Below are 25418 nucleotides of genomic sequence, written 5' to 3' on the forward strand. Positions count from 1 at the left end.
AGCTGCCCGCGGCCTCTGCAGCGCCGGTTCGATCCCCGGCTGCTCCCCGGCCACCGGAGGAGGGTCCCACATGGCGCGCAGACCTCTCCTGCCGCCCACTGCTCCCCTCAGCAGTGTACTTCAGTCCTTCTGCCTGCTCTGCTCCCCGCTCTGGCTCTGGTGAATTCTCTCACCCTCCCGCGCTTCTGACTGTACCCAGTGCATGTATAAACAAACAAACAAATAAATAAATAAATTAAAAAAAATAAATAAAATAGAACTGCTTCTGTACACATAGGTTAGTAAGTGGAAACCAATTATTTCTTATACATTAAGTAAAGGCAACATCACTCATTTATTTCGAAGTACTTGCGGTGCCTTTTTCTTAACCTGTGTTTGTAAGAAGCCCTGCAGGAGAAATTTATAACTTTTCTTTTGTAGTTGATTTTATAGTTTTCTACCACTCTCTCTTTCTAAATGAGACTGTTTATGAACATTTTTGATCAGCACTACCTAGTGTCTATAAATTCAGTATGCTCCCACTATGCCCTACAAAATAGTTACTTCACTTTAGGAATCCAATTCTAAAATAATTGTTCTAAATATAGCTCTTGTTCAAACATATATAAGATATGTTAATATCTGACAATATGGAGAAAAGAAAATGTAGATTCGCAAATTTTCCTACACTTAGAAAATTTCTTGAAATTCATATGTCATCTGATCTGGACAAAAAATACTTTCTGACAGGTACTTTCTTTCTTCAAGAAGACATTTTCCTTTTTTTTTCCCTTGGGGAAGGAAGAGGACCTTTTCCTTTTTAATGATAATTTCTGCTAGAGATGTAATGCTTAGGCTTTAGAGAGGTACCTCCATTCTACATGTTGAATTCCCTTGAAATTCATAGTCTGGAACTTAAATTTTTGACCTGTGCCAGTTTAGTTGAGGATTTTATTATATGCTCAACAGTCCAAAAGATAGATATCTGGAGATGAAATCTTTTAAGTTCATCTTTAAAGTCACTACCTGTTAAAACGTTTTTTTTTTTAATTGTGGTTAGTGGACTTATAAATTGGTGGTTCTTCATACTCTATCTTTAGTTCAAGCTTTCATTTTCTCTTCTATTTTTATATTTTAAAAACTCCTGTGTACTCTTGAATTTTGTTATGTGATTTATATTTCTTTTTTTTTTAAGATTTATTTATTTATTTATTTATTTATTTATTTTTTTCTTCTTTTTAAATAGAGGCATGTTATTTATTCATTTGTCTGTTTGTTTGTTTGTTCATTTGTTTTTGTCTACACATGCACTGGGCACAGTCAGAAGCGCGGGAGGGCGAGAGAACTCACCAGAACCAGAGCCAGGAGCAGAGCAGGCAGAAGGACCGAAGCACACTGCTGAGGGGAGCAGCGGGCGGCAGGAGAGGTCTGCGCGCCATGTGGGACCCTCCTCTGGTGGCCGGGGAGCAGCCGGGAATCGAACCGGCGCCGCAGAGGCCGCGGGCAGCCTCGCAACCCAGCGCTCAACCGCTGCGCCACCGGGGAGGCCCTTATTTATTTATTTATACAAGCACTGGGTATAGTCAGAAGCGTGGGAGGGTGAGAGAATTCACCAGAGCCAGAGTGGGGAGCAGAGCAGGCAGAAGGACCGAGGTACACTGCTGAGGGGAGCAGCGGGTGGCAGGAAGAGGTCTGCCGCCATGTGGGACCCTCCTCCGGTGGCCGGGGGAACGGCCAGGGAGCAACTGGGGATCGAACCCGCGCTGCAGAGGCTGCTGGCAGCTTCGCAACCCAGCGCTCAACTGCTGCGCCACCGGGGAGGCCCTATGTGATTTATATTTCTATTCAGCTACTTTTCTTTTTTGGTTAGTTAGGCATTTTACAAGGTATTTCTTAATAATCAAAACAAACAAACAAACAAATGAAAAACACGCAGTAGAGGAGAATCAGAGTTGTTTGAGAATAGGGCCCAAATATAACCATGAAAATTCAAATAAACTAAAAACTTTCAATATATTTTTTTCCTTTTTCCTGTTGAACACATTTGGCACATGCAAAAACAACCCATTTCTTTGCAAATTTTCTTTCAAATTCTGAGTATTGAGTGTTGTCAGTGGTCAAATCTATCTGTCAGCATAACTCACCTTAAATCCAGATATCTGTCCCTGCGCTTTTTTCAGATTCCATATGTCAGTTGAACTCTGCTTGTGTATATGGATAAGGGTGCTAGAAACCTCCAATGTCCATCACTCTTCTAGTCTCTTATTGTTAATTATAAGTACACACTATGTCTTCTATAATTGTTAATTGTATTCTTTGTTACTGATGGCTATATTGATAAAATTGGTAATTTAGTTCTTTATTCACAGTTCAAACAGAGATGTGAGAGCAGGAAAACAACACCTAGATAGTTGGTCTAGTAGCTCTCCCTCTCTGCTTCTAAAGGTAATGTCCCTCAATTCAAGTCAGAATCATGAAACCAATAATGAAGCTCCCCTATGTTAGGCCTTGAATTGTAGTAACTAAACAGGGCTAACTAAATTATGGCCCGAACTTTTGAAAGTGGGAGGGGCACAACAAATAAATACACAAGACCAGAGATGTAAATGGAGTGTGTCCCAAGCCAATTGGGGCCCATGTTAACCACACCCTTAGATCTGACACTGCTACCACCTGGAGTTCTATAGAACATTCTGGCTCCCAGATGCCACCTCAGATTTTCTGAAATTAGTACTAGAATTTTGTATTATAACAAACACTCCAGCTGATTCTTATCCACCTGAAGTTGTTTTTTTTTTTTTTAAGATTTATTTATTTAATTATACAAGCACTGGGTACAGTCACAAGCGAGGGAGGGTGAGAGAATTCATCAGAGCCAGAGCGGGGAGCAGAGCAGGCAGAAGGACCCAAGTACACTGCAGAGGGGAGCAGCGGGCGGCAGTAGAGGTCTGCAGGCCATGTGGGACCCTCCTCCCCTGGCCGGGGAGCAGCCGGGGATCGAACTGGCACTGCAGAGGCCACGGGCAGCTTCCCAACCCAGAGCTCAACCACTGCACCACTGGGGAGGCCCCCACCTGAAGTTTTTTTTTTTTTTCAGAATTAAGTTTTTATTTGAATAGTTATGTTTTCCCAATTGAACTTTTGGATCCATAACCCTATGAGATGTTTGGCAAAGCAAGTTTCTGCTATTTGGTGGGATATTATTTAACTACTCTATTTTTTATCATTATTGGAGATTCATATTAGGACATTTATTAGCTGGCCTAAAGTGTACATTAACTAGAATGGAGCTTAGTTTATGTCATTACCTTATTTGAGGTAATCAATCAATAAAAGATAACTTATTTTAGTGTCCAGATATTAGCTGTAACTGAACATTTATACTCTAGGTGGATAGATAACTTACGTTTTAATTTATGCTTTAAAAGAAATTACTCTTAAAATCAGAATTGAATGAACTTTGTTACTAGAGTCATTCCAAAGGAGTAGGGAAGTAGGAAACAACTTCTGAGAACATGGAGTCAATGAATTGAGTTATCCTCATTCCTGTCAATTTTCTTATTCATAAATATTCTTGCACTGCTTTAAACTCCAAATAGGAACTAACAGTTCAAAAATATTAAATATCTTTTAAATAGCTCTTTTATAAATTATAACATTAAGATAAAAAATCAAGTTTTGAATATGATGAAAGGCTTTATTTATTTATTTATTTATGCATACAAGAGCTAGGGTGCAGGCCACAGGTGTGGGGGGTGAGAGGATCCACCAGAGACAGGGTGGGGAACAGAACAGGCAGAATGAATGAAATACACTGCTGAGAATTTCAATGAAATCAGTTCCATAATCCTGTAAAGTGTTCCTCATTGGAATGCTAATATTAGTTATTTCAAAATAAGACACTATTCAAAGGATGAAAATAAGGCCCAATTTCCAATATTTATCAGCAGGCATGTCAAAAATCAACAGAATCATTCTGAGTTAAAACATCTGGGTCTGAAACTTTTCTGCAATGTGCTGGATTTATCAGGAGCAACTCCCTGAGCTATTGGTTTTCTCATAGGGTGCTCCTTTCCCACCCCCCCAAAAGAAATGCACTGCTGAAGGGAGCAGTCAGCAGAAGAAGTCTGCTGTGCCATGTGGGTAGCTCCCTGGCCAGCTAGGGATCAAACTCATGCTGCAGAGGCTGCAGATTGCTTCATAGTGCTATGTTTAACCCATTGCACCACCAGGGAGGCCTGAAAGGCCCTATTTATTAAGTTATCCTTTTTTTTGAAAAAAGAGAAGCTTCATGTTTTTCAGAACTTGGAGATATATTAATGGGGAATTTCAGTTACTGAATATTTTTTTCCAAGAACTTTGAGGAAAAGATTTTTTACTGTAGATTTTGATGAAAAACTTTGTTAGCAATGATAAAACTGTAATTCCAGAACTGTATGTTTTGGGAATTTGAAAAACTTAAATATAACAAAGATAGAAGAATGTTGTCTCTGAAAGTGGAAATCATAAATCTGTTACTCATTTTATTTAGGATCATGTTTAAGGTTCTTTTGTCCATCTAAGATGCATATCAGATAGTGAAAATTCTGCCTATATGCCTGTTTTCTCAATTTAAAAATTTTCTGTGTTCTTAAGGGTAGGCATATCACTTAGTCCACTGAGCATTGATAAGGACTTTGTCGAATGACAACATGTATCCTTTATGTAATAATTCATCCCAAGGAGCCAATTTTGGTCCTAAGCATTATGAAAATACATGCAGGTAAACTCACACCTGAGAATAATTACCATTTAGGAAGCACCGACTCTCCTTAAGGTAATGTGCTAGGCACTTACTATATCATAATTCACACAACAGCCATATTATTATTATGTCAAGTTACAAAAGTGAAAACTGAGACAGAGGAAAGGTTAATTTATTTTACCCAAGTCACACAACTGTTAGTTGGAGACTAGAAATCAGAATGGAGAAAGTTCTTGTGTTGAAGTGGGTGATCCTTTCTCTACAATCTAGCAAAAACTGAATTTACCTCTTGCAAACACTTCAGAGAATTGATGGTTCCGGTTAGGTTTATTTAAACTCAAAAGAATGACACATAGAAGTGAATTAGGTATCAGAACTTGAAGAGACTTAAATTCATCAACCAACTAAATATTGGTACCCTCAGTATTTAAAAAAAAATACTGATAATTATGGAAGGAATTACTTCTCTGAGAATCTACATTCAACAAGATGCTTCAGTAAGGATCAACACAGGTTATTAGTATGTACAAAAGAGACAAAAACGCTTTGAAAGCCCACAAAGTTGTAAGTACATAAAAATAGAATTAAAAGAAAGTTAAATGAATGGAGTAGTACTTACAAATTCAGCCACCGAATGTCGCTGTCTTCCACAAAATAGCGTTTCAGAACAACAAATCCCTTGTTTCTCAAGGACTAGGAGAGTGGTACAGTGTAAGATCTCAGCCATTTCGATAAAACTGGATGCAAGAAATGGAATAGGAAAATCTGGGGAGTGTGCGTCTTCTAGACCGCTGATCCATCAATTTGTAAAAGAGGAGAAAGGAGGGATGTTCATCTACAGACCCAGCGACCACAGCGCCTGGTGCCTGCTGCTCTCCCTTCTGCTCCTCCCAGTCTGGGAGGCTGGGAGAGGCCAGGTCCGCTACTCGGTCCCCGAGGAGGCCAAACACGGCACCTTCGTGGGCCGCATCGCCCAGGACCTGGGGCTGGAGCTGGCCGAGCTGGTGCCCCGCCTGTTCCGCCTGGCGTCCAAGGGCCGCGGGGACCTTCTGGAGGTAAACCTGCAGAATGGCATTCTGTTCGTGAATTCTCGGATCGACCGCGAGGAGCTGTGCGGGCGGAGCGCGGAGTGCAGCCTGCACCTGGAGGTGATCGTGGACAGGCCGCTGCAGGTGTTCCACGTGGAGGTGGAGGTGAGGGACATTAACGACAACGCGCCGGTCTTCTCCGTCTCAGAGCAAAAGCTCTCCATACCAGAATCTCGACTGCTTGATTCTAGATTTCCACTAGAGGGCGCTGCTGACGCGGATGTCGGCGAGAACGCAATGCTTGCTTACAGACTTAGTCCAAATGAGTTTTTCATTCTTGATACTATAAACAAAAAAGACAAAGGCAAATTTCCAGTGCTTGTTCTACGCAAACTGCTGGATCGTGAAGAAAATCCTCAATTTCAGTTGTTATTAACAGCAACTGATGGAGGCAAACCCGAACTTACCGGATCCGTTACTCTGCTGGTTGTGGTGTTGGATGCCAACGACAATGCGCCTGTATTTGACCGATCCGTTTATGAAGTCAAGGTACGTGAAAACTCAGCGAACCAAACGTTAGTAATATGGCTAAACGCTTCTGATGCGGATGAAGGAACAAACAAGGAAATGATATATTCATTTAGTTCTTTAGTTGCACCCAGCGTAAGGAGGAAATTCCTGATGGATAACACGACAGGAGAAATAACAGTAAATGACCTTATTGACTTTGAGGATAGTAACACCTACGAAATTCGTGTAGATGTTACAGATAAAGGAAGCCCACCTATGGTCGGTCACTGCACCGTCTTAGTGGAAATCCTTGATGAAAATGATAATTCACCGCAGGTGTTTGTCACTTCTTTGGCTCTCCCAGTGCCCGAGGATGCTCAGGTGGGCACCGTCATCGCCCTGATCAGCGTGTCCGACCGCGACTCTGGCGCCAACGGGCAGGTGACCTGCAGCCTGACGCCCCATGTCCCCTTCAAGCTGGTGTCCACCTTCAAGAACTACTATTCGCTGGTGCTGGACAGCGCCCTGGACCGCGAGAGCGTGCCGAGCTACGGGGTGGTGGTGACCGCGCGCGACGGGGGCTCGCCTCCGCTGTCGGCCACGGCCAGCGTGTGGGTGGAGGTGGCCGACGTGAACGACAACGCGCCCGCGTTCGCGCAGCCCGAGCACACGGTGTTCGTGAGGGAGAACAACGCGCCCGGCCGCCACATCTGCACGCTGTCTGCGCGCGACCCCGACGCGCAGGAGAACGCGCGGGTGTCCTACTCGCTGGTGGAGCGGCGGGTGGGCGAGCGCGCGCTGTCGAGCTACGTGTCGGTGCACGCGGAGAGCGGCCGGGTGTTCGCGCTGCAGCCGCTGGACCACGAGGAGCTGGAGCTGCTGCAGTTCCAGGTGAGCGCGCACGACGCGGGCGTGCCGCCTCTGGGCAGCAACGTGACGCTGCAGGTGTTCGTGCTGGACGAGAACGACAACGCGCCCGCGCTGCTGCCGGGCGGCGCGGGCGAGCTGGTGCCGCGCTCGCTGGGCGCGGGCCACGTGGTGGCCAAGGTGCGCGCGGTGGACGCGGACTCGGGCTACAACGCGTGGCTGTCGTACGAGCTGCTGCAGCCGGCGGCGGCGGCGGCGGGCGGCGCGCGCGGCCCGTTCCGCGTGGGGCTGTACACGGGCGAGATCAGCACGACGCGCGCCCTGGACGAGGCGGACGCGCCGCGCCAGCGCCTGCTGGTGCTGGTGAAGGACCACGGCGAGCCGGCGCTCACGGCCACGGCCACGGTGCTGCTGTCGCTGGTGGAGAGCGGGCTGGCGCCCCGCGCGTCGTCGCGCGCGTCCGAGGGCGCGGCGGGCGCGCCGACGGCGCTGCTGGACGTGAACGTGTACCTGATCGTCGCCATCTGCGCCGTGTCCAGCCTGCTGGTGCTGACGCTGCTGCTGTACGTGGCGCTGCGCTGCTCGGCGCCGCCGGGCGCGGGCGCGGGCGCGGGCGCGGCCGGGAAGCCGGCGCTGGTGTGCGCCAGCGCGGTGGGGAGCTGGTCGTGCTCGCAGCAGCGGCGGCAGAGGGTGTGCTCCGGGGAGGGCCCGCCCAAGACCGACCTCATGGCCTTCAGCCCCAGCCTTCCTCCGAGTTTAGTTCCAGATATGGAAGTGGAACAACAATCCGTTGGAGGAGACCAGTACAGGAAGGTGTGTTAATACTTTTATTCTCATTTATGGCGCTGTGAATGATATTTAATTAACCGCTTCCTCCTCTCAAATCCATTTTCGGAATATTTTCATCGTTTGCCTGTATAGTTTGTTTTTATACTTTAGTATTTTAGCAACCCCTATCTAATATAGCTAATTGTCCCGACCCGCGGGGTTCAGAGGCACGGGAAGAGAAGGGCTGAGGATTGAAATGAGGGGCTTGACGACTTGACGCTAGCGTTTGCTTCTTTATTTTTCCTTTATCCTTTTCCTACTTTTACATGTCTTTCCTTTATCCTGACTTTCTTACTTCCCTGGCCTTCTCTCTGCTCCTCTCGCAGTAACCCTTGCCGTATCTCCTTACAGTTTCCTCGCAGTCAGTCCTCCTCGCTCTCTCTTGCAGTTCCTTTCTTATACCCTCGTAGCTCCTCCCCCCGTACCTCCCAGTCTCATGTGCTTTAACAGGAAAAACCTGTGGTTCTCCAATAGGCGAAACGGTAAAGCAAACTCACGGCAAGCGAACTCATGGCAAGCATATGCAACATGGCACATATTCCGGACGGCTCCGGACAGCTAATTTTAATACGTTTAATTTTATTTGTTTATTCTTCCCGTCCGCCAATCATTTTTTTAAACATTTATTTATTTATGCATACAGGAGCTGGGGTACAGGCCAGAGTTGTTGGGGGTGAGAGGATTCACCAGAGACAGAGTGGGGAACAGAACAGGCAGATTGACCGAAGTACAATGCTGAAGGGAGCAGCGGGCGAGTCAGGAGAGGTCTGCTGCACCATGTGGGTTACTCTCTGGCTGGCCAGGAATTGAACTTATGCTGCAGAGGCTGCTCATTGCTTCATAGGTTGCGTCTTAACCCCTTGCACCACCAGGGAGGCGCCGCCAATCATTTCTTGATATTTCAATTTTTAAAACACCCTGTATTCTGAATTTATTTGTATTTTCTAATACAAATATTTATGGTAGCCTGCAAGTTTTGATAGTTTTACTCTCATAAACTACTTTCTTTTGTTACAATTATTTGCAAGATTATTACCTTAATTTATAACTTTATTACACATTTATATCTAAATGTTGAAGTGACCCTTAATACAGTAACAAAAAGTGCTCTGGTCAGTATTCTTCATGGTGAAAATGTGTCTTTTACTCTCTAACTACAGACTGTGTAGCGCAGCAGAACATGTGTGATACTAAATCTTCAATACGCAGTATTCACTCATTGGTCTTTATAGTACAGGATATAGCCTGCGAGTTTTTTCATAAAACTTCTCTAAATAACGCATTTACATGAAATGTTTTCAACTTTTTTGTTTTTTTTTGTGGGGCCCTCCCCGGTGGCAGGGGATCAAACCTGCGCTGCAGAGGCTGCAGGCAGCCTCACAACCAGGCGCTCAACCGCTGCGCCACCAGGGGAGGCCCTGTTTTCAACTTTTAAGTTTTTTTTTGTTTTGTTTTGTTTTTTTAGTTTTTTGGCAATGGGGGGACCTGTGCCCGTGTATGATTCATTTTTCTTAACAGAAGAAATAGTGCACGATTATTTTCATAATTTACTTAACAGTTCCTCATAATCGAGTCTCTTCTAGGTAAAAGGCATTGCTCTTGATATTCTACTATTAGCTCTTCCATTTGAAGGAGGACTTCTGATTATGTTTAATAACGCAAGGCATTTGAAAATCAGCTTTAATTTTAAAGTGATAGAAGAACTTCTTTAATCACACTTCTTACTAGAACCTTGAAGAAAATGGAATTATGTTCTTAGAATATTTTCTACTGTACTTACATAAGTGAAATTTAGTTTAATAGCTTTTCTAGTCATCTTAAACAGGTTACATGGATGACATATTCTCCAAAGTGCAAGACAAGATTGCATTTTGCTTATTAATTTTATTTGAGTACTACCAAATGGCAATGCAACTAATTTATCACTTTGACTGGCTTTTAGTAACTTAATTACATTCCTTTTTCATATGTAGATTTAATTTTTTCTTATACATGCTTCATAAATAGTTTCTGGTAAAACTTGAAATCTCTATTCCAATTTCAAAATGCCAAGAAAGACAATTGTGGCAGGAATTTAAAAAGTCATAAAACTGGGCCTCCCCTAGTGGCCCAGCTGTTGAGTGCTGGGTTGCAAGGCTGCCCTGCAGCCTCTGCAGTGCCAGTTTGATCCCTGGCCACCGGGGAGGGTCCCACAAAAAAAAAATAATAAAAAGTCATAAAACCAAAAATATATACCACAACTCAGTACATTTCATGCCTTCAATGTCAATACTTTCCATGGCCAGTCTCCAACTCTTAGAGGTTATAGAAGATAAGTTAATGCAGAGTAAAATAATGTATTCATTGTTGTATCAAACAACTTTATGAAATAAACATTCAGATATCTCCTGTCAAATTCTTTCTTCTCCCTTATCAAGATTTCATATGAATTATAAAAGTCATATTTCTATAGGTGCATTTATCTGTTCATAAAGTCCATGCTTTGATTGGTATTAACTTTGTTTTCAATTCATATAATTGTATATTTTGCAGTACAGATCTAAGGGACAACTGTCCTCCAATATAAGATGATCCTAGTTGGGCTCCCAAACTTCCAAAGAGAGAATCCATAAGTTTGTGGATCTATTTATAATTCTTTTATAACTTTTAAAGGATTGTTGCCTTTATAATCTGTTGTTTCTTTTATGAATATAAATAAATGTACTGAGTTATGGTGTTTATACTTTCGATTTTATGACTTTTTTGCTGCAGTAGGTTTTAAAAGTTTTTTTTTTACAAGGTAGCTTCTGATTAAACTCAGGGCAATATGTCTATAGGGTGTGCAACCAAAGTAGATACAGTTAAAAACTTATTTTATATAAATATATAGCTCTTGGGCCTCCCCAGTGGCGCAGCAGTTGAGCAAAGCTGCCACAGCCTCTGCAGCACCAGTTTGATCCCTGGCCACTGGCAAGGGTCCCACATGGCAAGGCAGACCTCTCCTGCCACCCGCTGCTCCCCTCAGCAGTGGACTTTGTCATTCTGCCTGTTCTGCTCCCTGCTCTGGCTCTGGTGAATTCTCCCACCCTCCTGCTCTTCTGACTGTACCCAGTGCTTGTATAAATAAATAAATAAATAAATAAATAAATAAATAAATAAATAAATAAATAAATAAATCTTTTAAAAAATGTATATGTATATATATATATATATATATATATTTCCTCCCTTAGTACAGGTGGTGATTTCTCATTACTAAACTGAGGATTATGCCTTTTATTTATTTTTGGATTTGAGTATTCTCTGAACTTACATAATTATAAATTTCAGACCTATCAATATCCTTCATTCTTAGCTTTATTTCATATAGAATTTCCCCCTCTTATACCCCACCCTCCTTTCAATCCTTTGTAATATCAGTGTGCCCCTTTGCAGAAAAGACTTGTCTGATGATCTGTCTTCATTTGTGCTATTAGTGAAATGGAATTTTGTGTTTACTAATATAGTAGTATTTATTTTATTTTGCCTTCTTTTGGATGTGTTTCCTTTAAATATAGAAACATTCACAAAGATATTAACATAATAAGGTGGAATTTTCTCCAAGAGCCCAATAACCTTAAAATCTATAAAGGAGGAAGTGCCGGAAGGGGAAATTAGGGGAGAGTTTACAATGAGAAGTTGAAGGCTATAAAAGACAAATTTTATGATGTCAGCCTGTCAGTGTTTTCCTCTGGCTCCATTATTAAGGCAAATATGCATTTCAATTATTTTAGAGAGTTTTTTTCCATTTAATTCAGAGATGTGAAGTCAGAAATTTTCTCAAATCAAAGATTGCCTTTAACATTCTTGCCCCCAAAATAGTCTAATTCTTTTAAAATGATGACATCTTATTTTTATAATCATGTTATACATGCTCTTTATTACATGCCCTTCATTAAAACTCACCAATCATGAGTACTCTTTCGCTCAATGACATAGTTATTCGGATAACCTATTGGAAAATGAATAATCAACCTTAACTTTATTGGTATACTATAGTTATTAACTTAGGGTAGCCTTGGAATTTGTTGACTTTAAAACTAGTTTTCATATTCTTAATTAATGAAACAATCTTTTAAGCTAAAGGTGGAGTGGTGTTTCAGCATGGAATTATTACCAAAGGGACTGGATTATTTTAGTCAGCACACAGGAGGAGGTTTATTTCTTAGTCATCTCTTTCTAAATTTAGTCACACCCATGTGATTAAATTTCCCTTACTTTCCTCTTGAATTTATTACTTCTATGGTTTAAAAAAAGAATGAGAAGTAGCTACAACTATAAAATTTTGAGATATATTTATGATAATGGAATCACTATTTTAAAAGTGTTCAAAATGAACATTGAAGCTCACTTTTACACAAAATCTAAGAATCACTTGGGTAACCATTTATAACTTTTTTTAGTAGAGAAGTTTGAGTTTTTCTTAAGGGTGCCATCTTACTGGAAAGATTTCAGATATTGACTGATTGGTTCCTTGATAGTCTTCAGAATGATCGAAACTTTTTTTTTCTCTTTACAGACAATACCGGTGAACTTTATTGCAATTGATAAATAATTAGGAAAATTTTGATATGTTATTTCATATTTGATATAAAACAGAAAAATAAAATTGGGTGGATGAATTAGATTTTGGATACCCTAGTCTCTTTACCCAATTCTGGAATAAAGTATGTATAAACGGACAAATATGATGTTTATAATTAGTATAAACAGACAAATATAAGTCTTGATTCAGTGGGAAACATTATCTTTATAAAACATAATGGATATAATGGCAATTTAAGTTGACCTTTAGAGTGGAAACTTCAACATTCACCCTGGGCAGATAAAGTAATTGGGAAAAAAGCTTTAAAATCAAGAAGAAATAAATATACTTTGTATTTCCACAAGTCGGTATAGGTATATCATAAACATCAAAGCAAATAAATCTTTGGATAAACTGATAAGTATTTTGCATATTAGCATTGATTTGAAACATAACAATGTGGAGGTGGTAACTTAGACACTTGTATCCCGGGTTATTAACTCTTCACAGCTGCACGAAATATTTAGAACAACAACATAGTAGAAGGATTAAGCTATAGAAAATTATAGTGTTGGCAATGGAGTAAACTTTATAAGAGGTAATTTCATAATGATATAAAAGTCTAAAAGTCTACCACCAGTAACCTTAAAATATGGAATTTTCATGTGATGATAGAATCTATTACAAATTTCTTACAAGACTATACCCATAACAGACGCTTCTTGAAATTATAATTTTAAGATAATAGCACCCTTACAGAGTTAATGATCAAACGGGAAGAATAAATATATAATGAAAGAATTAAAAGCCAACAAAGAAAAACATGGACAAATGTGCAAAACTTAGGAAAGAAGCAATGTAAATGAGAATATATACGCCAAACGCACTTCCACTTCGAGCCACCGGATGTCGTTGTTCTCCAAGGAGAGGATTGTTTTAACAGAAAAAAATTAAGATTACCGGGACCACAAAGACACTGGTCACTGTTCCGGTGCTTTAAAGACTGTAAACATATCCCTTGTTAAACTCAACTGAAAACTCAAGACCAAGAACTCAAAAGGACTGCACCTTTCAACTCATGAAATGTTGATTTACTAACCAGAAAAGAGGAGTCACGCACGATGTTAGCTTCAGGACCAGCTGACCAGGCAGCCCCGCGCCTGCTGCTCTCCCTTCTGCTCCTCGCAGCCTGGGGGGCGGGCAGCGGCCAAGTCCGCTACTCGGTCCCCGAGGAGGCCAAACACGGCACCTTCGTGGGCCGCATCGCCCAGGACCTGGGGCTGGGGCTGGCCGAGCTGGTGCCCCGCCTGTTCCGCCTGGCGTCCAAGGGCCGCGGGGACCTTCTGGAGGTAAACCTGCAGAATGGCATTCTGTTCGTGAATTCTCGGATCGACCGCGAGGAGCTGTGCGGGCGGAGCGCGGAGTGCAGCCTGCACCTGGAGGTGATCGTGGACAGGCCGCTGCAGGTGTTCCACGTGGAGGTGGAGGTGAGGGACATTAACGACAACGCGCCTGTGTTCCCCGCGACACAAAAAATTCTGTTTATTTCTGAAACAATGGCTCTTGGCTCTCATTTCTCACTAGAGGGCGCCTCAGATGAAGATGTCGGGGCTAATGCTGTGCTGACTTACAGACTGAGCCCCAATGAGTATTTCTCTCTGGAAGTACCGAGCAATGATGAGCAGGTAAAACCTTTGGAACTAATACTAAGGAAACCTTTAGACAGGGAAGTTGATTCGGAGCTTCTCATGGTGCTCAGAGCAACTGATGGAGGCAAACCTGAGCTTACAGGCACCGTGGAGTTACACATCACTGTGCTGGATGTAAATGACAACGCCCCAGTGTTTGACAAAGCAGTCTATCGTGTAAAATTACTTGAAAATTCCAGAAACGGCACACTGGTTATTAGACCGAACGCCTCAGATTTGGACGATGGTTCAAACAGTCACATTCTGTATGCCTTTGCAACGGATGTCTCCCCTAATACTGAAGCCTCTTTTCGCATAGATTCAGCCACTGGAGAAATAAAGGTAAATGGAAAAATAGATTTTGAAGAAACTAAATTATGGAAGCTTCAAATCAAAGCAGTTGACAAAGGAAATCCTCCAATGTTTGGTCACTGCACGATCCTGGTAGAAGTGTTGGACGTCAACGACAATGTTCCAGAATTGCACGTGACGTCACCATCACTCTCTGTTGCAGAGGACGCGCCACTGGGCACCGTCATCGCCTTGATCAGCGTGTCCGACCGCGACTCTGGCGCCAACGGGCAGGTGATCTGCTCGCTATCACCCCTTGTCCCCTTCAGGCTGGTGTCCACCTTCAAGAACTACTATTCGCTGGTGCTGGACAGCGCCCTGGACCGCGAGAGCGTGCCGAGCTACGGGGTGGTGGTGACCGCGCGCGACGGGGGCTCGCCTCCGCTGTCGGCCACGGCCAGCGTGTGGGTGGAGGTGGCCGACGTGAACGACAACGCGCCCGCGTTCGCGCAGCCCGAGCTCACGGTGTTCGTGAGGGAGAACAACGCGCCCGGCCGCCACATCTGCACGCTGTCGGCGCGCGACCCCGACGCGCAGGAGAACGCGCGGGTGTCCTACTCGCTGGTGGAGCGGCGGGTGGGCGAGCGCGCGCTGTCGAGCTACGTGTCGGTGCACGCGGAGAGCGGCCGGGTGTTCGCGCTGCAGCCGCTGGACCACGAGGAGCTGGAGCTGCTGCAGTTCCAGGTGAGCGCGCGCGACGCGGGCGTGCCGCCTCTGGGCAGCAACGTGACGCTGCAGGTGTTCGTGCTGGACGAGAACGACAACGCGCCCGCGCTGCTGCCGGGCGGCGCGGGCGAGCTGGTGCCGCGCTCGCTGGGCGCGGGCCACGTGGTGGCCAAGGTGCGCGCGGTGGACGCGGACTCGGGCTACAACGCGTGGCTGTCGTACGAGCTGCTGCAGCCGGCGGCGGCGGCGGCGGGCGGCGCGCGCGGCCCGTTCCGCGTGGGGCTGTACACGGGCGAGATCAGCACGACGCGCGCCCTGGACGAGGCGGACGCGCCGCGCCAGCGCCTGCTGGTGCTGGTGAAGGACCACGGCGAGCCGGCGCTCACGGCCACGGCCACGGTGCTGCTGTCGCTGGTGGAGAGCGGGCTGGCGCCCCGCGCGTCGTCGCGCGCGTCCGAGGGCGCGGCGGGCGCGCCGACGGCGCTGCTGGACGTGAACGTGTACCTGATCGTCGCCATCTGCGCCGTGTCCAGCCTGCTGGTGCTGACGCTGCTGCTGTACGTGGCGCTGCGCTGCTCGGCGCCGCCGGGCGAGGGCGAGGGCGCGGGCGCGGGCGCGGCCGGGAAGCCGGCGCTGGTGTGCGCCAGCGCGGTGGGGAGCTGGTCGTGCTCGCAGCAGCGGCGGCAGAGGGTGTGCTCCGGGGAGGGCCCGCCCAAGACCGATCTCATGGCCTTCAGCCCTTCTGTACCTCCTGGTTCAAGTTCTGGAGATGTGGATCACATGGAGATTTGCTCAAATGTAAGTTAATTAAATGCGGTTTATTTAATTAACTGGGGTTTATTTAATGCTTATTAACGTCAAACACGTAATAGTTTACCGGTTTATTTTTGCCCATTCTTGCGATGATTTATTATAAAGCCCATGGAAGATCCAGTTATTTTCACAATCTCATTACAATCATAAACAGTATTGGAGTATTACTTGTTTGGTAGTAATAGTAGTGGTAATAATAATGAAACAGAAGTTCAAAACTTCCTTCCTTCAGGTGAAGAATGTTAAGTCAGCCAAGAATGAACTAAGGAGCGTTAATGAAGCCAGTAGGCAAAGCTCAAATCTACTTCTTCTACTTGCAACTAATCATTCTTACCATCTATTTTCTCGTTCTAATGGTCCTCTATTCATTATATTTATATATTCAAATTATCATAATAATGCTACTCATAATTTTGCTTTGGAAAAACCTTTGTGATTATCTTGATCATCAATTTTGTACAACATCCTAATTGAGATAGAAATTAAAATTTTGATTTTGTTAGGTGATATTTTCCTCAGAAGAGTTTGTGATCATAATTATCATTTGTCTTTTAAAATTTTATTTTAGTGAGAGCAATTTTTAATAGTTTTAAAATCCAGTTATATATTGTATTGCATTTGATAATTTATTCCCCCTAGTTTTCTGAGTTATAATGCAATGTAATATTGTATTAATGTAAGGTGTACAACACAGTTATTTGATACATGTATACATTGCAAATGATTACCATGATAAGCTTAGTTAACATCCATTGCCTTGAATGGTTATATATTTTTTCCTGTGGGAACATTAAACAACTATTTTCTTGGCAACTTTCAAATATAGACTATAGTATTATAACTATAGGCACCATTCTATGTATTGTATCCTCAGAATCTATCTTATGACTGGATGTTTGAAACCTTTGACAACCTTCATCCATTTCCTCCACTCCTATCCACCTTTGATAACCACTATATTATTATTATTATTTTTTAAAGATTTATTTATTTATTTATACAAGCACTGGGTACAGTCAGAAGCGCGGGAGGGTGAAAGAATTCACCAGAGCCAGAGCGGGGAACAGAACAGGCAGACTGACAAAATACACTGCTGAGAGGAGCAGCGGGTGCAGTAGGAGAGGTCTGTCGTGCCATGTGGGTGGGACCCTCGCCAGTGGCCAGGGATCAAGCCGGCACTGCAGAGGCTGCGGGCAGCTTTGCAGCCCAGCACTCAACCGCTGCACCACCATGGGAGGCCCACTTAGGACATCTTATATACAACATTCTGTTTTGGATTGGGGCTTTCTAAGTAATGAACTCATTCTAAAACTGTACTTTTTTACTCTTCCCCTACATTTTATATTTTTGATATCTCATTTTATATCTACATATTATATGCATCCCTTGACTAATTACTGTACATTTAGTTAATTTTACTACTTTTAATCTTTAAGCTGGCTTTATAAATGCTTGATTCAATACTTTTACTGTACTTGTACTTTTTCACCAGTGAGATTTTTTATTTCACATGTTTTCTTGTGCCATATCTTTTCAGTTTCAAGAAGTCCTTTTAATATTTCTTACAAGACTGGTTTAGTGATGATGAACTTCTGTAGCTTTTGCTTAAGGTAAAATTGGGAAACTCTCCATCTCTCCAATTATGAATGCTAACATTTCTGGGTAAAGAATTCTTGGTTGTAGTTTTTTTTTTCTTTTTAGCAATTTGATCCTGTCTTGCTACTTTCCCATGGCCTCTAAAGTTTATGTTGAAAATCTGCTGATAGCCGTACCAGGTTTTCCTGGAATGTGGCAAGCTGCTTTTTTCTTAGTTTTGAAGATTTTTCTCTTTTACTTCTACCATTTTAATAAAATATGTCTTGGTGTGAATCTCTTTGGGTTCCTCTTATTTGGAACTCGGTGGGATTCCTGTGCTCAGTGGGTTTTCTGTTTCCTTCCCCAGATTAGGGGATTTTTTGTCCATTATTCACCCAAATAATTTTCCTGACCTTTTTCCTCTTTCTTCTCCTTCTGTGAACTCTATAATGTGAATATTATTCCTCAGGATATTGACTTAATATCATATTGAGATAGGTATTTACATTAATTAACTAGTAAATAAAAATTATCTTCTAAAGACTTTGGACTAGTTGTTTGGAAGCAATATCAATAAGAAGAATCATTTAAAATGAGAAAAATCAGAAGACTCTTGTCTCCATTGTTCTTGCAGAAAATCAAAGCCAAATGACACATATGCAAATGACTGTCCTTTTTATGCTGCGAATAAGGATAATGTTTTTAACATATAAGTGGTCATATCATTTTGAAATCATTTTAATCCTAAAGGAGTTAAAAAACTTTTCCAAAATTGCATATTTTGATAGCAGCTTTTTTTTTTTTTTAATTTTTCCTAGAGGCATGTTTTATTTATTTATTTGTTTGTTTGTTTTGTTTATACATGCACTGGGTACAGTCAGAAGCACGGGAGGGTGAGAGAATTCACCAGAGCCAGAGTGGGGAGCAGAACAGGCAGAAGGACCGAAGTACACTGCTGAGGGGAGCAGCGGGCGGCAGGAGAGGTCTGCGCACCATGTGGGACCCTCCTCCGGTGGTCGGGGAGCAGCTGGGTATCGAACCGGCACTGCAGAGGCTGCGGGCAGCTTCGCAACCCAGCGCTCAACCGCTGCGCCACCGGGGAGGCCCCCAATAGCAGCTTTTAAAGTATATATTTCTTATGAAAGTCTTTGAAAGTGTTTAGGTCTTTCAGAATTCAGTCTTCAGTATTATTGTTGTCTGAGACCAACCAAACTGGGTTAGTAATGGTGAGGCAGAAAGTTCCTCACTCTTTTCGATTAATTTTATAACATACATTAAATATTGTAAAATCAGTTAACATTAATAATGATACTGATATGTTTTCTTGGTTTAGCCTATTATTCCATCTCAACCCCACCCCCAAAGAATTCAGAGAAACCATAAACTGTCCTAGAAAGTTGGGTGAGATGGTGATATCTGAACTATCAAAGCTAAAATGAGAAGATGGGTTATAGGATCATTATATCAAACTCTTTTTATGAGTTGGTGGTCATCTGGTATACTTTCATATACTCACAAAATCTCACATCACTGGAAAGTAATTCCTAAATCAATATCTGGGTTTAACTTAGGCACATGATATCATCATCTCCTTTAGGTAAACTTTCTCATATTCATTTCTCTACCTTTTGAAGACTCCAAATGCTTCTAAACACCAACCCCCAACTTCCATATTGAAGTATTTGGAGGTCTGTTGCTTCCCTTTTCTCTAAAATAGATGACAGGCTTTGACTGTCACATTAAATTTAATGGTACTTGGTATCATATCATGTTTTTTCTAGAGGCTTATATGACTTATTGCTGTGTTATGCATCACAGAATTTGGTGTCATAAATGGCGATGAATCTGGTTTATTAGCTTTTAGAGAAAGAATATTGAATTTATTTAATGAATTCTAGAAGAATGATAGTGTCAGGAAAACTGTAAATTTGAAAAAACGTGAAAGATTGAAAATTAGCAATAGAATATATGTCAGAACGAAAGGAAATTATACAATTAGAAGGCAAATCCACACAGATAATATAATATGCAAAACATAAAGACTAAAGATTTGTTATTAAAGCTTCATATTTGTATTTGAGTTTCCCAGTAGCCAAAGTAACAAGAGAGACTAAAAGTAAAGCAATTCATATTTGGTTTTTATATAAGGAACAAAATTTACATGAGGAAATATTTAATCCTAGTTTTCCATATGGGCTACCTATAGAATTGAACACTCTTGTGTGCACATACATATGTACGTATTATACAGTTATAGGCCGATAGGTATATAGATAAACGAAAGAACAAACATAAGAACAAAAATTTGAACTTAATGTTAAGTATAAAATACCATTTTCCATATTATCAATTTCAATAAGATTTAAAATCTAAATGTTCCATAAATAAGTAATTTTGAAGGACTATTTTCAAGATAAATTAACATGAAATGACCTGTGAAGTTTTTTTTTTTTCCACTTTAAGTAAAATTTTCTTTTTAAGTAAAATTCTGGTGTTGGACGTGGACTATGGTACTTACAATTTCAGGCACACGATGTCGCTCTTTACTTGGTGGAAGTATTGAATAGTTGATTCAAGGGTTGGTCTCAACAGCCAGAAATTTCCCATACGAAAGAACTCCATCATGCTAGATGGTAACGTTAATGGAGCCTTTGAAACTTCTCAAAAATATATCAAGATTTTTTTATCTGAGGCGGGAATCTCTGAAACTGTAAGTGTAAAGAGCCTTATTTTAGATGTCAATGTCCTATGCGATGTTCCGATCTCAAAGAAGGGGATTAGTTTCTCAGCGACTGCTGATGTCGCTTCTGCTCCTCGCAGCCTGGGAGGCGGGCAGCGGCCAGGTCCGCTACTCGGTCCCCGAGGAGGCCAAACACGGCACCTTCGTGGGCCGCATCGCCCAGGACCTGGGGCTGGAGCTGGCCGAGCTGGTGCCCCGCCTGTTCCGCCTGGCGTCCAAGGGCCGCGGGGACCTTCTGGAGGTAAACCTGCAGAATGGCATTCTGTTCGTGAATTCTCGGATCGACCGCGAGGAGCTGTGCGGGCGGAGCGCGGAGTGCAGCCTGCACCTGGAGGTGATCGTGGACAGGCCGCTGCAGGTGTTCCACGTGGAGGTGGAGGTGAGGGACATTAACGACAACCCGCCTGTGTTCTCTCTCAGAGAACAAAAGCTGTTGATATCGGAATCTAAGCAACCCGATTCTCATTTTCCTCTAGAGGGAGCTTCTGATGCGGATATAGGAGAGAATGCTCAGTTGACCTACAAACTAAGTCAAAATGAGTATTTTTCTTTGGAATTACCAACAAGTATCAAGCCAAGTAAAAGACTATCACTTACATTAAAGAAGTCTCTGGATAGAGAGAAAACTCCTGAACTCAGTTTGCTAGTGACCGCTGCGGATGGGGGCAAACCGGCGCTCACAGGCACCGTTCAGCTCTTTGTCGGTGTCTTGGATATTAACGACAATGACCCGGAATTTGATCAATCAGAATACAAGGTAAGACTGATGGAAAACACAGTTAAAGAAACTTTTGTGATAAAGGTAAATGCTACAGATCGAGATGAAGGCGTCAATGGAGAGGTAACATACTCCTTGAGGTCGATTAAGCCCAATGGAAAACAGTTCTTTACACTGGATGAAAATAATGGAGAAGTGAGGGTCAATGGAACTTTAGATTATGAAGAAAACAAGTTTTATGAAATTGAAGTAGAGGCCACAGATAAGGGGAATCCTCCAATGGCAGGTCACTGTACAATCTGGATAGAAATCTTAGACGCCAATGACAACGCTCCTGAAATCACCGTGACTTCTTTGTCTCTCCCACTGCCAGAGGACACGGAGCCTAATACAGTCATTGCGCTTATCAGTGTGTCAGACCAAGACTCCGGGGCCAATGGACAGGTGACTTGCTCTGTAACACCCAACGTCCCCTTCAGGCTGGTGTCCACCTTCAAGAACTACTATTCGCTGGTGCTGGACAGCGCCCTGGACCGCGAGAGCGTGCCGAGCTACGGAGTGGTGGTGACCGCGCGCGACGGGGGCTCGCCTCCGCTGTCGGCCACGGCCAGCGTGTGGGTGGAGGTGGCCGACGTGAACGACAACGCGCCCGCGTTCGCGCAGCCCGAGCTCACGGTGTTCGTGAGGGAGAACAACGCGCCCGGCCGCCACATCTGCACGCTGTCGGCGCGCGACCCCGACGCGCAGGAGAACGCGCGGGTGTCCTACTCGCTGGTGGAGCGGCGGGTGGGCGAGCGCGCGCTGTCGAGCTACGTGTCGGTGCACGCGGAGAGCGGCCGGGTGTTCGCGCTGCAGCCGCTGGACCACGAGGAGCTGGAGCTGCTGCAGTTCCAGGTGAGCGCGCGCGACGCGGGCGTGCCGCCTCTGGGCAGCAACGTGACGCTGCAGGTGTTCGTGCTGGACGAGAACGACAACGCGCCCGCGCTGCTGCCGGGCGGCGCGGGCGAGCTGGTGCCGCGCTCGCTGGGCGCGGGCCACGTGGTGGCCAAGGTGCGCGCGGTGGACGCGGACTCGGGCTACAACGCGTGGCTGTCGTACGAGCTGCTGCAGCCGGCGGCGGCGGCGGCGGGCGGCGCGCGCGGCCCGTTCCGCGTGGGGCTGTACACGGGCGAGATCAGCACGACGCGCGCCCTGGACGAGGCGGACGCGCCGCGCCAGCGCCTGCTGGTGCTGGTGAAGGACCACGGCGAGCCGGCGCTCACGGCCACGGCCACGGTGCTGCTGTCGCTGGTGGAGAGCGGGCTGGCGCCCCGCGCGTCGTCGCGCGCGTCCGAGGGCGCGGCGGGCGCGCCGACGGCGCTGCTGGACGTGAACGTGTACCTGATCGTCGCCATCTGCGCCGTGTCCAGCCTGCTGGTGCTGACGCTGCTGCTGTACGTGGCGCTGCGCTGCTCGGCGCCGCCGGGCGAGGGCGAGGGCGCGGGCGCGGGCGCGGCCGGGAAGCCGGCGCTGGTGTGCGCCAGCGCGGTGGGGAGCTGGTCGTGCTCGCAGCAGCGGCGGCAGAGGGTGTGCTCCGGGGAGGGCCCGCCCAAGACCGACCTCATGGCCTTCAGCCCTGGTGTTTCACAGACGGAAGAGTCTCTACATTCTTCCAGTGAAGTAAGTCATTGATATCAAAGTATATTTTTCCCTTTAAGTACTTTCCTAGGGCATTGATATGTCTTTTTTCCTTCATTTTCCTCTACATCTTTGATCACCCAGTAATTTTGAATTTTTTTTTTAGTTCACCTAATTTTCTAGCACCAATGAATGAGATGTAGAGCAAATAGATGACACTGGTCACCAACTTTAAAATATTATTGTTGTATCATTTTTCATCTTACTATGAATATTAGCCTTTAAAATTTTTTAAAAATAATTTATTTATGCATACAAGAACTGGGGTACAGGCTAGAGGTTCTAAGGGTGAGAGGATTCACCAGAGACAGAGTGGGGAACAGAACGGGCAGACTGACTGAAATACACTGCTGAGGGGAGCAGCGGGCGACACAGGAGAGGTCTGCTGTGCCATGTGGGTAGCTCCCTGCCTGGGGATGGAACTTGTGCTGCAGAGGTTGTGCATAGCTTTATAGAGCTGTGCTTAACCCTTGTGCCACCAGGGAGGCCCCCTTTTAAAATTTTAGTGTTAAATACTGCCTAGGTATTTGAAAAATTTATGTTTAGTTTGAAGCTAATTTCATGGCTATAGGACACTTGCAATTTAGTGAAATGAGTTCCTGAATACCATTAACTGGTTTATAAAATGCATTGGCTTATAAATTCGCCTTCTTAATCACCATTCTAATTTCAGAAAATCTCCTTTCTCTAGTATCATAACAATAATATAAATTATGTTGTTAATTTTAAGATGAATAATTTTCTATTCACACTAAATGACTTTCTTTCAAGCGTTATGGCTACTCTGCCTTTGTTATATAAATAAACTATAATAAAATAATTTCACATCTAAAATATATCCACCTAAATCAACTTGTACCATTTTATAAATTATTAAAATCATCCTATAAATGTACCTTAATGAAGTTATAGGTAAGCAGCGTTGTAATTGATCATTCATAATAATTTGTCTTTCTTTTTTGGTAGCATGGAAATAATGGTGCCCCTTATATTTTATGGCATAACTTTTATTCAATATAAGAGTACTAATAGATCCTTTATTATTTTCCAGAACCTGTGCTAAGATCTTCATTTTATCTCAATTTATTACAATGCCTGCCCTCTAGGGTGCAGGTACAATATTGCAATATTTATCAATTTCTCTCTTATGATGAGAAACCTTCAGCTTTAACTACACAGATAATTCCTCCAGTTTAGGAGGATCACAAATCCATATGCTTGCTACTGCCTTGAGACCACTATCAGGTGAATGTTCTAAAGTGATAATTACATAGTGTAATTTTTTTCCACAAAAATACCTAGAGGTTTATCTTCAGTCAGAAAATAAAACTTTAAATCCCTCAGTGTGCTATTGAAGGAATTACACTTTGCAGTGTTTTGCCTACTACTGTCTCACAGATCTTTAGTTGAGGACATGGGATATAGCATATGTTCAATTAATAATTTTTGAGTAAATACACTGCAACAAAATTTACTTCCTGGTTGATTCCTTCCATGAGAGAAGTGGAAGTGGACTTTAGAGATTAGGCAATGTTTTGTTTTGAGGAGTGCCTGTAGGACAGATAACATTTTAACAAGAAGTTATTATAGCCTCCCCGGTGGCGCAGCGGTTGAGCGCTGGGTTGCGAAACTGCGCGCGGCCTCTGCGGCGCCGGTTCGATCCCCGGCTGCTCCCCGCTCCCCGGCCACCGGAGGAGGGTCCCACATGGCGCGCAGACCTCTCCTGCCGCCCGCTGCTCCCCTCAGCAGTGTACTTCCGTCCTTCTGGCTCTGGTGAATTCTCTCACCCTCCCTCCCGCGCTTCTGACTGTACCCAGTGCATGTATAAACAAAACAAACAAACAAACCAGCAAACAAATAAATAAAGCATGCCTCTATTAAAAAAAAAAAAAAGAAGTTATTATAGATGGAGAGAGAAGTATGAATAAATGAGCAGAACTTGCACCCATGAATATGTTTTTGAAGGATTGGAATAGGGGAGATTCTGAAGGTAGGAAATCATGTAAAAAATCTTTTATAATATGTTAAGTTTTCAGTAATGGAGACTGAAATTATGGCAGTATAAATTAATTGAAAGAAATATGTGTAAAAGGCACTGGCAGTATAAAAGTAACCAGACACTGACTCAATACAAATGATAAGAGAAAGATAAAAGTAGAGGTAATGCTAATATTTTTAGTTTGGTCACCTGGGAGGATGAGATTGCCATTGACCAAGAAGAGGGATCAAGTTAGATGAATAATTTGTGTGTTTGTGTAGCAAGGGGATGGATAGGAACATTTATTTGTTTTATTTATTTATTTATTTATTTATTTATCCATCCCAGCACTCAACCCCTGCGCCACCAGGGGAGGCCCGGATAGGAACATTTAAGAGGATGTTTCTCTTGAGGTTCTAGGAGAATATGATTACTATTGGAAGTATGGGTCTGGAATCCAGGCTAGATTATAGATATTAATTTGGGAGCAATTACTTTGGGGTAAAATCTGTGAAAGTATAAAATCATCAAGAGATATGAAAAAATGAAAAGCAGTGTGTCCATTTGAAGAATTTAGGTGAGTAGGTGTGTTAGTTCCTGGTGCTGCTCTAATTATCAAGAACTGATTGGTTTATGATGACCAAAAAAATTATTCTCTCACATTTTTGGAGAACAGAAGTTTAACATGAAAGTGTTTCCTCCTCCTGGAGCTC

At 43.7% G+C, this 25418-nt stretch overlaps 2 protein-coding genes across 10 annotated transcripts in view; both read left to right on the forward strand.

The window, feature by feature from the left end:
* The window catches only part of LOC311182688 (protocadherin alpha-C2), a gene marked incomplete at its 5' end in the record, with an annotated part of 214278 nt that overhangs the window by 54832 nt on the left and 134028 nt on the right, over positions 1–25418 (forward strand). The window contains one exon of one of the 9 annotated variants that reach the window (XM_084251680.1): positions 20346–22709. The exons of the other annotated variants lie outside the window; for them this stretch is intronic. Coding sequence (XP_084107806.1) covers positions 20346–22709 — 2364 coding nt within the window. Of the gene's footprint in view, positions 1–20345; positions 22710–25418 lie in introns of those variants that run through there. 9 annotated transcript variants of the gene reach the window in all.
* On the forward strand, positions 13621–16011 carry LOC311182824 (protocadherin alpha-10-like; the record flags this gene model as incomplete). The annotated part of the gene is made up of 1 exon (XM_084251957.1): positions 13621–16011. One exon carries the CDS (start codon positions 13621–13623, stop codon positions 16009–16011), a length of 2391 nt encoding a protein of 796 aa, XP_084108083.1.

The sequence above is a fragment of the Talpa europaea genome (genome assembly GCF_964194135.1).
Source record: "Talpa europaea genome assembly, chromosome: 13".
Lineage (NCBI taxonomy): Eukaryota > Metazoa > Chordata > Mammalia > Eulipotyphla > Talpidae > Talpa > Talpa europaea.